Genomic DNA, 16,236 nt, shown 5'->3' with positions numbered 1-16,236 from the left:
TCCTCTTCTTCTTCATCCTCTTCTTCTTCATCATCCTCTTCTTCTTCATCCTCTTCTTCTTCATCATCCTCTTCTTCTTCATCCTCCTCCCTCCTCCTTCTTCATCCTCCTCCCTCTTCATCCTCCTCCCTCCTCCTTCTTCTTCTTCCAAAAATTTTCTTCTTTTTCAAAGTTGGGATCCTTCCAGAGTCTGGACCGGCTCTTTGACATCAGCTGATAGCAGGCGTTAGCCTGCTGTTGGTTGAATTGGGTCACAGGAGTGCAAAAATAAGTAAGGGCCAAAAAAATTGGCTATACACCTTTTAAAGCAACTCCAGTCAAAAATATAAACCATAAAATGGATGACCTATTAAAAGATTAAAAAAAAAAAAAAAAGTTTCAGCAAAATCAGTTTGCTCCAGTCAGGGGAAAACTTTCCTTCCTGAACCCATGGGAGACAGTAGGATATTCCCTGGATCAATGATCTCTGGTGCTATTATTATTATTATACAGGATTTATATAGCGCCAACAGTTTGCTCAGCACTGTACAATATAACGGGAGACAATACAGCAACAATACAGTTCAATACAAGAGGGATAGCAGAGCCCTGATCCTGGGAGCTTACCATCTAGAAATTACAGGTTATTACCTATAAATGTTAGTATCCAGTGCATTTAGGAACGCATCCAGCTATTTTTTTTTTTTTTACTGAGCTGGCCCAAATTAGTTCTTGAGGGAAATGTATTCCACAAATTCACAGCTCTTACAGTCAGGAAGCCTTTCCATATGTTGAGGTTAAATCTCTCTTCCTCCAGAGGTAATTGTGCGCCCTTGCTTCTCAGAGGTTTGCACCACTGTGCTGCTACTTTTTACTTTGTTCTCAACATGAACGAATAGTACTTACGCTTGGTACATAGCCATACTGCAGCATATTGCAGCTGGAGAATATAAGGCCTAGAATAAGGTTTGTCTGGAAAAGCTTTTTTAACCACTTTCGGACCAGCGACGTACCCATACTTCACTGCATTTATGGTGGTTGCACCGGAGTGATGCATGCAGCTTCAGGCAAAACCCCCGGTACAGCTCTCTTGTACAAGCAGTCGGAACGGCTACTAGCCGCTCATTTGCTTGTACAAGCAGTGGGAGGAAAAATTTAAAGTGACAGTGTAAAAAAAAAAAACTTACAAATACTGATTTTATAAAGTGCCAGAAATGGCCTGGAGCTGCAGTGGTTAAAGTGATTCTAAACTTTTTTTTTTTCCCCCTTTAACTGCTTCCCGCCCGGGCCATTGTAAAACAATCCCAAAGAACAAAGGTATACCGCTCAGGCAAACAATCCAGATCAATTCACAACAGGTGCAGGCTCTGGCTTGCCACCACACACGATGCAATAGGAAGAAGGGTCAGCCGCACACCAGAGGATAGATGAATATAGTGTGTATTTATTAATATCGATCATGATTAAGCGCGAGATCGTGTGAAACGCATTAACAGGTCCTGTATTCATGTCCTGGTGTTTTGTGTGTCCTATGGATCAATAAATACACACTATATTCATCTATCCTCTGGTGTTCGGCTGACCCTTCTTCCTATTGCATTGCAAAATGATGCCTGAGCAGGAGTCCTATTCTGGGTGGACGTCCTATGAAGTCCTTCCCAGAATGCACCTTGCGCGAGCCCCTCGGGCCGCACTCTGGCGCGAGCCCCTCGGGCCGCACTCTGGCGCGAGCCCCTCGGGCCGCACTCTGGCGCGAGCCCCTCGGGCCGCACTCTGGCGCTAACCCTTTGGGCCGGACTCTGCACTCTGGCGCAATCTGTCACCCGTTGGGTGGGGCTCTGAGGAAGAGGCAAGTCCTCTAAACGCGTCAGCCTATTGGATGTCTACACTCCCTATTGAGGACTGTTACTCAGCGCGGTGTTGACCCAGCTGTTCTTTATGATGTGCCTTGACTATATTGTCGTTTGTGAGTACAACACATACTTTATTTTTTATTAAACATTTTTTATGGTAATGCACTAGGCCTGTGCACCCTCTGTTTGTTCTTTCCTCATTCAGTATATTTGGATTTCCCCGGCCTATTGAGGGCAGCAAGGTGTGCATGTTCCAGGACATTCTTAATGTGGTTGTAGCATCGAGTCCATCCCCAAGCGCAGGAGCATTTGTGTTTACAGCAGATGGCTGATCAGTGTACCAGCTCGCTGCTATAAGCAATCATAGGGGTTAATTTACTGAAACTGGAGAGTGAGAAATTTGGTGCAGCTGGGTATAGTAGCCAATCAGATTCAGCTTGTTCAAATAAGCGTTGATAAAAACAAACAAACTGGAAGCTGATTGGTTTCTGTGCAGAGTGGCACCAGAGATTGTGGTTGATTTACTAAAGCTGAAGAGTGCAAAGTGTGTATAAAAAAAAAAATCCTGATCATCTTCCCAGAGAAATGCAATGTTACTGTTAACCCTGTATTGCTGTGGTCACAGTATGTGAAACGAAAAAAAAGAAAAATTCAAATTTTTTTTTAACATACTGTCACCAGTTAGTATCCCTGATCAAATTATGACAAAAAATTAAAACTTCAAAAAACTCAACCATGCCTCTTACTAAATGCATCAGACTGTCTACTTTCCAAAAAGGGGTCATTTGGGGAGTATGTGTACTGTGCTGGCATTTTCAGGCCTCAAGAAATCAGTACATCAGGATTAATCAATTATTATATATATACACCATAGTTTGTAGACTCTATAATTTTCACACAGACTAAATAATAATACTGATTTGGGTTACTTTCATCAAAGAAATGTAGCAGAATACATTTTGGCCTAAATTCACAAAGAAATAATATTTATTTGCAAACTTTTATAACAGAAACCAAGAAAAACACATTTTTTTTAAAACCTTTTGGCATTTTTTTCATTTATTTAGCAAAAAAAAAAAATTCAGTGGTGATTAAATACCACCAAAAAAGCTTTATTTGTGTGAAAATGTCATATGGGTACAGTGTTGCATGACCGTGCAATTGTCATTCAAAGTGCAACAGCGCTGAAAATTGGCCTGGCAGGAAGGGGGGTGAAAGTGGCCGGTATTGAAGTAGTAAAATAATAAACATGTTATACTTCCTGCTCTGTGGTTTTACATGCAGGAACCCCGATGCTCCTTTTCTCGGATCCCCCGCTGGCGTTCCTGACTCCTCCTCCTGCTCGCTATGGGCGCAGTCGTGCATGCTCACTACTGAGCCAGCTCTGTCCATTGATACACATGCAGAGAATGCATTAAGGTGCGAAAAAAAACCTGTTGCCTTTGGAACCACTTTAACCACTAGCCTACTGGGCACTTATACCCCCTTCCTGCCCAGGCCAATTTCCAGCTTTCAGCGCTGTTGCACTTTTAATGACAATTGCGCGGTCATGCAGCACTGTACCCATATGAAATTTATATCATTTTTTGTGACAGAGCTTTATTTTGGTGATATTTAATCAGCTCTGGGTTTTTTATTTTTTCTTATACCAAAAACCACTGAAAATTTTGATAAAAAAAGTTTTTTCTTAGTTTTTGTTATAAAATTTTGTAAATAAGTGATTTTTCTCCTTCACTGATGTGCGCTAATGAGGCTGCAATGATAGGCTGCACTGATGGACACTGATATGTGGCACTGATGGGCATTGACAGGCATCACTGATGGGCACTGAAAGGCAGCACTCATATATGGCACTAATAGGCGGCACTGACTAGCACTGTTAGGTGGCGCTGACTGGCACTGTTAGGCAGCACTGATGCACACTGATAGGCGGCGCGGACTGGCACTGATTGGCAGCACTGATAGGTGGCACTGATGGTTGACACAAAGGCAGCTCAGACGGGCACTGATATGTGGCATTGATGTGGCACTGATGGGCAATGAAATGTGGCACTGATGGGCACTGGCAGGTGGCATGGATGAGCACTGAGAGCTGGCACTGATGGACACTGACAGGTGGCACTGCTGGGGCTACACAGATCATCAGGGCACACTGATCATAAGTGCCCTGATGATCAGTGTAGATGTCCCCTCCAAGGAATGCTGATTACCGGCTCTCTTCTCCTCTGTCAGCGTGACAGCTCGTGGGGAGAGAAATGCGGATAACCGGCATTTCCCTGTTTACATGTGATCAGCTGTGATTGGACAGAGCTGATCACATCATAGAGCCGACATCTTCATCTCTTTCCATGGAACGGTGATTCGTTGTGTTCGAGGGACACAGTGCACCGCCGATCGCTGCGCTGCACGCTCCGGGAGCTGAGCATGCGCGGTTAGAATGGGAGGACGTCATATGATGTCCTCCCAGAACGAGAGAACCGCCTTGCGCCCGTCATTACTGTATGGTGGGCGGGAGGCGGTTAAAGGAATACATTTAATTTCTTCACCCCCCAAAAAATGTGGACACTAATGACATTTCTCTTCTGTTTTTATAGATTATTTTCTTGTACAGATAAAAGAGGAAGAGGAGGACCTGTCGTTCGGAATGGATTATCAGCAACACGGGGAGAAGGTTGATCATCCTCAGCCCAGCTCAGGTAGGCTGCTGTGTCTGTTATTTTGGTGATCAGAATGTTCGTTTTATTATAGACTAGGGAAAAAAAATGTTAAATGTGTCTGGTCGCTCTTGACAGCAGTCGATTGATAACGAGTGAGGCCCAGTATGACTAAATGTGGAAGTTAATATGTTTTTGCAAAAAGTGCTGACAGGCTTTTTTATGACTGGCTTTGGAGGGAGATTTACTAAAACTGGAGCACTCAGAATCTGGTGCAGCTGTGCATGGGAGCCAATCAGCTTCTAACTTCAACTTGCTCAATTAACCACTTGCCTACCCGGCACTTTCACCCCCTTCCTACCCAGGCCAATTTTCAGCTGTCAGCGCTGTTGCACTTTGAATGACAATTGCGCAGTCATGAAATGACCCAAATGAAATTTTTATCATTTTTTTTAAACATATAGAGCTTTCTTTTGGTGGTATTTAATCACCACTGAGGTTTTTATTTTTTGCCAAGCAAAAAAAGACTAACAACTTTGAAATAAAAATTTTCCTTAGTTTCTGTTATAAAACTTTGCTAACAGATAATATTTTTTCCTTCACTGATGTGCGCTGATGAGACTGCACTGATGTGCGCTGATATAAGCAGCACTGATAGGCACTGGTATAAGCAGCACTGATAGGCACTGGTATAAGCAGCACTGATAGGCACTGGTATAAGCAGCACTGATGGGCACTGGTATAAGCAGCACTGATGGGCACTGGTATAAGCAGCACTGATGGGCACTGGTATAAGCAGCACTGATGGGCACTGGTATAAGCAGCACTGATGGGCACTGGTATAAGCAGCACTGATGGGCACTGGTATAAGCAGCACTGATGGGCACTGGTATAAGCAGCACTGATGGGCACTGGTATAAGCAGCACTGATGGGCACTGGTATAGGCAGCACTGATGGGCACTGGTATAAGCAGCACTGATGGGCACTGGTATAAGCAGCACTGATAGGCACTGGTATAAGCAGCACTGATAGGCACTGGTATAAGCAGCACTGATGGGCACTGGTATAAGCAGCTCTGATGGGCACTGATATAAGCGGCACTGATATACAGCACTGATGGGCACTGATAGGCTGCACTGGTGGGCACTGATAGGCTGCACTGATGGGCATTGATAGGCTGCACTGATGGGTACTGATGAGACTGCACTGATATGCGGCCAGATTTGCGGTAATATGGTGTGACAAAAAAAAGCATTGGAACTACCGTTATTTTATTCTCTAAAATGTCTGCTTTCGGAAAATATATAATGTTTGGGGGCTTTGTGTAATCTTCAGGCCTAAACTAATTTTTTTACACGTGTTCAAAAATGGCTCTGGCAATGAAAGGGTTAAAGTGGTTCTACAGGCAGAAGAGTTTTTTTTACCTTTTGTGCATTCTATGCATTAACTGCTTCCTCCTGGCCCTTTAAAGGGTTTCAGACGCCGGGGGCGGGGTTTTAGGGTCATGTGACCGCCGTGATTCGCTCTCACGGCGGTCACATGCTCGGAAAAGGTCCCGATCACAAGGGGAGATCGGGACCTTTCCATGAGACACCGACATATGTGCTGGGAGCGCTCTCTCAGCACATATGTGTTTTCAAATGGTACGCAAATATGCAGCCGCTCGTTGTGAAGGCCCAGCTGCTGAGAGGCCGCATATTTGCGTATGGTCGGTGTCAAGGGGTTAAGGTACAAAGCCTTCTGCATGCAGCTCCCCCCCTGCCCCAGTACCCCCTTACACTTATCTGAGCCTGAACTCAGTCCAGTGCTGTGCATGAGAGCAGAAGTCCTCTCTGCTCTACCACTCCCCATTGAGTCAGAGACAGCAGCAGGAGCCATTGGCTTCTGCTGCTGTCAGTCACAGCCAGCGGCGGGGAGGCGGGTCCTGCTGTCTGTGTCTATTTAAACTGACTGGAACAGAGCCCACACAAGTTTCCCCATAGCCAGCGGTTTGCTGTGGGAGCACTCTGAGGGGAAGGAGCCTACTGGGGGACCTGAGAAGAGGAGGATTGGGCCTGCTCTGTGCAAAACCATTACACAGAGCGGGTAAGTATAGCATATTTGTTATTTCAAGGAAAAACAATGACATTTAGAATTACTTTAATATTAGCCTTGAGCTGTTTTGTAAATGCAATTAAATATTGATTTTTTTTTAATGCTTTTTTGTATTTCTGTTTTATGGTGAAGCAATAAGAGAAAAAGATGGCAGAATCCACAGAATGTCTTCCAAAATGTTCATCGACATTGCCCAGTTGATTCAGTTGGTGCAGGAACGTCCTGAGCTGTACAACCCCAAAACGCCTTCCTATGCCGATAGGTACAAGAAGAAGAAAGCGTGGGATGAAATCTGCGCCATTGTGGTTCCAGACTGGGAGCTGTGTAGTGAAAAGGAGAAAAATATCAAAGGTGAAAAACATAAGAAAAGGTCATTTCGTTTCCAAGAAATTAAAATACATTAACCCAGTTTTCTATCCATCATGTTATGTGGACATGTGCTTGTTGTGATTTGCCAGTTCTACTATTCCTCGCTGCCTCCCTGCTGCTGGATGGCCAATGAAGCCACTCCTGCTCACCAGTTATAGGGCCACCCATTTGCCCATATCAAGTACGTCTTGAGGCAGACATCCCATATTGTACATGAAGACATAGAGGGTCCATCCACATTCCACAAAGAGGGGAATATGCCGACTGTCAGACAAATACTTGCTCTATTTCTTATCTTTTACACACCCCGTAGATTAACTGAGCATATCAATTGTAAATTCCAAAAAAACACAGAAGATCCTTTCCTAACACATTTTAAAATCTCACCTTGCCCTTAACCCCCCTGGCGGTATTCCCGAGTGTAGCTCGGGGTAAAGTTTCAGCACCACAAGCGGTAACACCAAGCTACACTCGGGAATACACTGCAGCGTTGCTCCGGGATACCTTCTGCACTTACCTTGTCCTGCGCTCCCGCGATGTCCCCCCTGCAGCATCCCCGGCCATCTCTTCCGGCTGATGCCAGCATCCGTCTTCCGGGTTCCATTCCCTGCGACGTCAGGACGTACGGGGGACAGAACGGCGGGAAATTTAAAAATGTAAAAAAATGACTAAATACACTAACGTCACATAGTATAACATTCCTGTATCAAACCATTTCACATACATTTTATCCCGAGTGCTTGGTCCGGCGCCCTGCCTGCATTTTTACTGTTCTTTCTGCCTGGAAACTGAGAAACGTCCATGGCGTCCAAAAAGCGTCCCTTTAGGTCAAAAGTGGTTTTAGACCGGCTAGAGAACAGCGATAGTAAATCAGAACCACTTGCAGAATTGAGTGATAATGATTCGTGGGGGAAATTCGTCATCAGACACTGAAAACGATTTTGCGACTTTGCTCAGTGATGTGCGAACTTGGCACTATATTTCAAATTTCAGTGTTTTTGGTTTGATTATATTATTGAATTAAATGTATTATTATTATTATATTATTTTTTATGATTATTTATTAAATTATAATTTATGATTTCGTGTTTCAAATTTTATCATACCCGGGATGTTTATTAGACTCTTGTTCGGACAGATTTCAGTGAGTTATTCCTAAAAATTACAGGCCTACAATAAAAAAACAACATATTTCTATGCAAAAAAATGTACCGTTTGAGCACAGAAATATTGACATAATCAGACCGCTGGGAGGCTACGCTACATTCACACTGAGCTGAGCGGTTTTCAGGTGTTTTTTTTCAAGTATTTTTTTCAGGCATTTGTGAGCGTTTTGTTTTTAGCAGACTTGCAAAGATTTTTCAGGCGTTTGCTGCGGGCAATAGAAATAGCTGCTGTTTGAGCTGAAACTGCCTGAAAAAACTCATTCCTGCTGTTCAGGCATTTTCCATTCAAGTCTATGGGGACAAAACACTCAGATCTGCCTGAAAAGTAGCGCAAGTACTTTTTTGAGCCACAGGTGTTTTGCTGCAGGTGATAGAACGCTCATGTGTGAACAGAGGCCTTTGGAAATAATAGGATTTTACTTGTTGAGTGTTTCTAAGCTTCGAGCTGAAAAACGCTCAAGTGTGAACGGGGTCTTAACCACTTCCCACCAGGCAAGGATGATGGCTCATCCCAGTATTGTTTTTTTTTTTTTTCCAACTAGCTGTCAGATTTCTTGTAAAAGCAATCCTAGCGACTAATTAGCTGCTGGATTACTTTTACAATTGGCAGGAGGAGACTTTCCCCAAATCTCCCAGTAACACCCCGGCCACACCAAACCCAACTTTGAAATCGTGCGACTTGCAGTGAAGTCGCACAATTTCAAAGTCGGATGACATGCATGTCGATTTTAAGGTGCGATTTGCAAGACATCTGACACAGATGTCTATGCAAATCGCACCAAAAGTAGTGCATGTACTAGTTTAGAAATCACTGTGGCTCCGACAAAGTCAGAACCGCACCGATATGACCGCTGTAATTGCGAATAATAGGGTGCGACGTGGCATACGATTTGCAAGTCGCATGGCATGCAAATCGCGTGCCAATTTGTATCCAGTGTGACTGGGGACTAAAGGGGACCTGTCACTGCCTATTATCCCAAGGAATGTAAATATCTTTTGTGATAACAAAAATAATTAAAAAAAAAAGGGATAATGTAAATAAAAATAAATTACATTTTTTAAAAATGTAAAGCGCCCTTAACCCCCCGTGCTCACACACATTGGTACGTAAATGGTGATCACACCACACGTGAGGTATCACTGCGAATGTCTGAGCGAGAGCAGTAATTTTATCACTAGACCTCCTGTGTAAATATAAATTGGTAATCTGTAAAGGCTTTTAAAGAGTCGTCTATGGAGAATAGAATAGAAGTAGTTGTTTGCCGTTGCATGGTTGTGTGCAGTTTTAAAGCATGACATGTTTGGTATCTATCTACTCGGTATAACATCATCTTTTATATTTTACCAAACCATTTAGGCATTATATTGAATTTTTGTGGAACTAAATTAATTAAAGTGTATTTTTTCCCCAAAAATCTTTGTGAAAACAGCTGCGCAAATACCGTGTGACATTAAAATGGTGGGTTTTACGATTTTTTTTTTTTTCTCTAGGGCCTTTGCTTTAATATCGATCATGTTTGGAGAGTTCAAAGTGATTTTCTAGCAATAAAATACTGATTTTTCCATGTAAACAAAAAGGTTAAAAAATAGGCCGAGTCTTGAAGTGGTTAATATCTCTAAAAGAAAAATGTAATGAAATAATGTGATTCTAACAATTGGACTTCCTTCTCACTGAGAGTGATCTGTGGGATCATTGAGCCTCTGCAATGTTGACACCACAGTTCACATACGTGCAAGTAAGTCGTGTCAGGTCATGTGGGCCATGATCTTCCCAGCTTCTCTTGTCAGCTGGGCTAAACCACATCACTGGTGACCTAATTTCAGTTTTTTCATGCTCCCTCCCAGGTCATGCAGAGTGGAATTAAACAACTAATGAACCCCGTTTACAGGACAGGAATATCTATTATGGAGGATACATCACATACCTGCAATACAGCCCCATCCACCTACCAGGTGGTGCAGAGGAACATGGGGAAGTTCGCACAACCACACTATAGGAGTGCCCAAAAAAAGTTAAATAAAAATTAAAATTTGGTGTTGTTATGCAATCAATGGACAGTTATTGTAATGGTCTTATTCACTACTTAAAGTTAGGTCAATATATATTTAGACACAGGCACAATTTTCATATTTCGGGCTCTTTATGCCACCAGAGTAAATTTCAAGCGAAAAACAATCCAAATGAATTTGAAGTCTAGATTTTCAGCTTTAATTCAAGGGGTTGAACATAAATATCAAGTATAAATTTTAGTAACTGCAAACATTTTTATACACAGTCCCTCCATTTTCAGGGGCTCAAATGTAGTTGGGCAAATAAATATAATCATAAATTAAATGTTCATTTGTAACATTTTATTGAGAATCCTTTACTGGCAATGACTGCCTGAAGTCTGGAACCCATGGATATTACCAAAGATTGGGTTTCCTCCTTTCTGATGCTTTGCCAGGCTTTAACTGCATCTGTCTTCAGTTGTTCTTTGTTTGTGGGTCTTCCTGCCTTTAGTTTTGCCTTCAGCAAGTGAAATGCATGCTCAATTGGGTTGAGATCAGGTGACTGACTCGGCCATTGCAGAATATTCCACTTCTTTTTCTTCAAAAGCTCCTGGGTTGATTTTGCAGTGTGTTTTGGATCATTTTCCATCTGTACTGTGAAGCCCCGTCCAATCACCTTTGCTGCATTTGGCTGAATCTGAGCTGACAGTATATCTGTAAACACTGCAGAATTTATCCGGCTGCTTCTGTCTTCTGTCACATCATCAATAAACACCAATGACCCAGGGCCACTGGAAGCCAGGCATGCCCATACCATCACACTGCCTCCACCATGTTTTACAGATTACGTTGTGTGCTTTGGATCATGAGCTGTTCCAAGCCTTCTCCACACTTTTTTCTTCCCGTCATTCTGGTACAGATTAATCTTAGTTTCATCCATCCAAAGAATGCTTTTCCAGAACTGGTCCGGCTTTTTTAGATTTTTTTTTGGATAGTCTAATCTGGCTTTTCTATTCTTCAGACTTATGAATGGTTTGTACCTTGTGGTGAACCATTTGCGCTCGTGACGTCTTCTCTTGATTGTAGACTTTGATACGCCCACCTCCTGGAGAGTGTCCTTCACTTGTTTGGATGTTGTGAATGGGTTTTTCTTTACCATAGAGAGGTTCCTGCGATCGTCCGCCACTGTTGTCTTCCATGGACATCCAGGCCTTTTTATGTTGCTGAGCTCACCAGTGCATTCTTCTTTCCTCAGAATGAACCAAACTGTTGATTTGGCCACTACTAATGTTGCTGCTATCGCTCTGATGGATTTGTTTCATGGTTGAAGCCTTTCAATGGCCTGTTTCACTTGCATGGACAGCTCCTTTGAACTCATGATGTAGGTTCACAGCAATAGATTCCAAATGCAAATACCACACTTAGAATCAACTCCAGACCTTTCATTTGTATAATTGATGAAGAAATAATGGAGTAGCCCACACCTGGCCATGAAACCGCTTTTGATTCAGTTGTCCAACTACTTTTGGTCCCTTGAAAAAGGGGTGGCTGTTCTTAAGAGCTGCAATTCCTAAACCCTTCCTCCAATTTGGATGTACATACCCTCAAATTAAACCTGACAGTGTGCACTTTCAGCCCATATTCATTATATAACTATAGCTTGAATATGTTTTGGTAAATACCTTAATAAACTAAAATTGTGCCTGTGTCCAAATATATATGGACCTAACTGTATATAGCAAATTGAAATAAATAGACACCTATTTGTACCAGTGTCGAGCTTTTCGGGAAACTAGGTACGGATTCATCATTTGGTCATTGAAGTCCACCCCTCCCATGTTAAGGTTATAGTCGTGAGTGGTTTCTCAACTACGCCAGATCCCATGTTAATTTGGACTGTTGCGTCTGTGTTAATGGAAGACAGGACGAAAACATCCCATTTGTCCTTCCACTTCAATTCATCATTCCTTAAGCAGGCTTTCTCTTGTATTTTTCAAGCCGTTGGGGGAAGCCCTGGCGGTTAGGTCGCACGGCGGCACATGAACCAATTCCAAGATTGTACAAATTTCTAAATAGTGGCACTATTGTATAGAGATTGTCCACGTATAAGTGGTACCCCTTATAGAACAAAGACGACACCAAGTCCCAAACTATCTTGCCACTGCTCCCCATGTTGTCTGGGCAGTCGGGGAGCTCTACTTCACTGTCTCTTCCCTCATAAACCAAAAATGTGTACGTATAGCCTGTGGCCCTCTCACAGAACTTATACAATTTGACCCCATATCTGGCACGCTTGCTGGGGATGTACTGTTAGAATGCAAGGCGGCCAGTAAAGTGAATGAAGGACTCATCCACGCAGATGTTTTGCTGGGGCGTATACATATCTGCAAATTTCTCTGTGTGGTGGTTTATGATGGGCCGAATTTTGTAGAGCCTGTCATGTTCAAGGTCACCCCGAGGATGGCAGAGTGTGTTATCACTGAAATGCATGAAGCGCATTATTGTCTCACGGGCATATGATGAATCAGGTCTGTGGACCAATACAACCGCGACTCATTCTTTTTTGTAATTCCCATGTTGAGGGTTAGGCCCAAAAAAGTTTTAAATTCAGAAACCATAATGGGTTTCCATGCGAATGGTCTGGCAAGGTTTGAATTTAGGTTTGCGGCGATATATTGTTCAGCATATAAAGTGCTTTGGCCCACAATCAAATTCTACAAATCTGTGAAAAACAGCTCCATAAAATCAAGGGGAGTTAAATTTGCTGTTTCCACCTGAATTTTGGGTTGGGCAGTGAATGGGGGAAGTATGGGTGCTGCAGAATCTGTGGGCTGCCAATCAGGATTTGCAAGCGCATCCAGAAGGACACTAGGGGCCCTACCTACCTGTGTGTGAATTCTTGGTAGTTGCGGGACACTACTTGTGCTCACCACTGCACCAGCTTTTACTGCACTTATGGGACTCTCCACGTCACCAAGTGATACTGCAGTGCTGGTATAAAAAAAAAAAACAGGATATAGTAGGCCGCTGGTGCTCACCAGTAAACCAAAAGGTAGCGCGGCACTAGTACTGGCACTCTGCTGCATGAGACAAGTCATGCGATCCTAGCACTTCAGCTTCATGGGGTCGGGTACGCCTGTTCTTAACAGGGACCTCTTCTCCATCATATGAGCTATCTGTCAGGGTGCCGCTGCTGTCTACAGGTTCGTATTCTGAGGCTGTGTCAGGGAGTCTTCCCCTTCTCTCACCGGACATGCTCAGAATCTTGCAGGCCTCTTCAGTAGTGTACCTTTGGTTGGACATTTTGGACTCTAAATTTACAGGTACCTAGTGCGACTCACGGGAAAAAGAGCACCTGGCTGTCATGGACTGCTTGAACCGCTACAAAATTTACTGGCAAGTGCTAACAAAGATCGGGCCTGATTCTGCGAACACTGCGGTTCTGTGTGCAATGTATTACAGGTGACAGTGATCAGAAATTATACTGACACTGCACTTCTTGTTAGGGGTGGGAGGGGGAGCATTGGGGCTAAACGCTAGTGCTGGCAGCGAACAGAAATGATCCTGATAACACTGCGTTTTTGGGGACACTATACTAAGGGGGCACTGGTATAGTTTTTGTTCGTGATCAATATATTCAAACACTATACTAGTAATGACGGTGATCAGCGAACTATAGCGTGAGTTCGAAAGTGTGCGGACAATCTGACGCTAGCTGGGAGGGACGCTAACTGACTCTGACGTCTCTAGTGGCACTAATACAGTGAGCAGTGAAAATACTGTACACTGACACTGTACTAATGGCACTGGCAGAGTGGCCGGGCAATCAAAGGGTTAAATGTGGCAATCAAGAGGTTAAAATGTCTCTATCTAATGTGTGTGGGTGCAAATGTGCTACTTTTACTCATGTGTGATGTCCTTTTTCTCTCTCTGGAACAAAATGGTTCCAGGGAGAGAAGAACCAGCTAGATCCTGTGCCTGTATTTACAAACCAAACACAGGCGCAGCTCCATTCGCTGTAGGAGATCAGCAGAGTCCCGGCCAAAATCACTGGCCGAGACCTGCTGACATACACCTCCTACATACACCTCCTACAACAAATGACAGCGGGGGGGGCACACGCATGCGCGCTCTAAACCCGGAAGATCAAAGTGACGTACGTCGCTTTGCCTGCAGCTACCACCCGTCTTCAGTACATTGCGGGCGGACAGGAAGTGGTTAGAGCCGAACCTTCAATTCCAGGGCCTAGGCATTTAAGTGGACCTGTTGCTTTGCAATGCTCAGGCTTACTTTGGCACCTTTTTTTTTTGTTTTACAGAAGCTTTTATAACTTTTGAATTTTCTATAAAAATTTATTTTTTTCCCCCCCTGTAGCCAAAGAAGTTCAGACTCGATGGAGGTCTCTTAAAGATTGCTTCAGGAGGGAGCTAACGTTACAAAAGAAACTAGAAAAGAGCGGAATACCGACAAATCGGAGGAGAAAGTATATCCATTATGACGGCCTTCTGTTCCTGGAACCCACCATGAAGCTCAGAGAGTGAGTGATCCCTGTGATCCCTGCAGAGTTTTAGATGATTTTTCTTCCAAAGTCCCATTTTGATAAATTGATTTGTTTTGTTTTAGCTCCCTTAATGCGACACCTGCTGCACCCAACGTGGCCAAGGATCCACTCGACATCCAGCAGCCAATCGATGTAGACCAAGTAACCGTCAGCCCCACTCTCCAGCCGCCACTACCGCTGCCACTCCGACTTCCACCAGCTCAGACCTTGGTGCGTGCCTCGCCCCTGTCGCCACCAAAAAAGAACAAGAAAAAAGCCGCCAACAAAAATGAAACCGAGTGGGAAAGACAACTGCTCAGCGTCATGAGCACGCTTAGGAAAAAAACTGAGGAGAAAATGGATTCTGACGAGATTTTCCTTAAAAGTTTATTACCGTTCGTCAAAAAAGTTCCAGAGGACAGAAAGATCGACATGCAGCTGAGCTTGATGCATGTGGTGAAAAAGTTCATGGAGCCAGTACAAAAAGAACCACAAACTCCAAACTGGCGAATCAGCAACTCCACATACATTCCCCAGCATGCACAGTCTTACAATAAAAACTCAGCCACGCCCTCCCGTACGAACCTCCGCCATCCCCGGACATCTCCTCGACCCTTGTGTCCTACCTATGAACCTTCCCCCACCACTCGGTCACAAACGCCATCATTTAATTACTCTCAGGAGCAAGAGGCATTACCTGCCCCCCAGCCATATTCATCCCCATCATCCTCCTCCTCTTCAAACCGGTCTCCCCAAAGTCATCGGGACTCTCCGTACTACTTCGATTTATAGGACAGGAACTTCTGTATTGCAAACATATTTTTTTATAGATCTATATTATTTTTTTTATATTGTTATTTATATTGCCCTGACAGTTGTTAGAGGTTGCTTCACTGGGCAATCGTAGAGAAACATTCGTTTAACACCCACCCATTGTTTGCAGATACCTCTGTATTACAGTAGGGATGGGTTCAAGTAAAATGGTGTAGAATGAGTTTTCTGTCTTGTTTTATTGATGGGAAAAAAAGTCCGTGGTGAGACTTTGCACACGTTTTTTTTTGTTTTTTTGACCTTGGAATGTATCGCGCTGATTTCAGCCAAAAGTTAAATTGGGCTATTGTGAATACATCAGTGCAATCATTGGGATTTAATATCTGTGTGGAGTTCTGCACCACACTAGGCTGAAACAAAGTGAATCTACTTTGCAAAGGAAAAAATTGGAAGTTCTGTAGCAGGGGTCTCCAAACTGCAGCCCAAGGGCCAGATGTGGCCCTTTGCTTGCCTTTATCCAGCCATATTCCTTCCACTGATATGAGGTACTATTTCTTCCAATGACACCAAAGGCAGGGCACTATTCCTCCCACTGACACCATCAATGGGGTACTGTGTCCATTGACATCATATACGTTGTACTAATTCTCTCACTGACACCAATAATTTCATTGTTTTTTTTTTTACCCCCACTATGGCATTGTTTGCTGCCACCGATGCCAGGGCATTTTCTGCTTCCTCTGGACACAGTCTGGCCCCCCTAATATTTAAAGGGCAGTACACTGACCCTTTGTTTCAAAGGTTTGCAGACCCCTGT

At 43.6% G+C, this 16,236-nt stretch overlaps 1 protein-coding gene across 2 annotated transcripts in view; it reads left to right on the top strand.

Annotated features, from left to right (window-relative positions):
• LOC149446771 (uncharacterized) overlaps window positions 1–15,643 on the top strand; it is a 47,916-nt gene extending 32,273 nt beyond the window's left edge. For both annotated transcript variants that reach the window (XM_089652727.1, XM_089652728.1), the window contains 4 exons: window positions 4,427–4,528; window positions 6,714–6,932; window positions 14,483–14,645; window positions 14,732–15,643. In XM_089652727.1, the coding sequence (XP_089508853.1) occupies window positions 4,427–4,528; window positions 6,714–6,932; window positions 14,483–14,645; window positions 14,732–15,440 (1,193 nt within the window). In that variant the 3' untranslated portion in view covers window positions 15,441–15,643. The remainder of the gene's footprint in view (window positions 1–4,426; window positions 4,529–6,713; window positions 6,933–14,482; window positions 14,646–14,731) is intronic.
• The last annotated feature ends 593 nt before the right edge of the window (window positions 15,644–16,236 follow it).

Source organism: Staurois parvus, unplaced genomic scaffold (genome assembly GCF_062004578.1).
Source record: "Staurois parvus isolate SC_StPar_1 unplaced genomic scaffold, SC_StPar_1.0 ptg000691l, whole genome shotgun sequence".
Classification (NCBI taxonomy): Eukaryota; Metazoa; Chordata; class Amphibia; order Anura; family Ranidae; genus Staurois; species Staurois parvus.
This window is presented reverse-complemented; position numbering and strand designations above follow the sequence as displayed.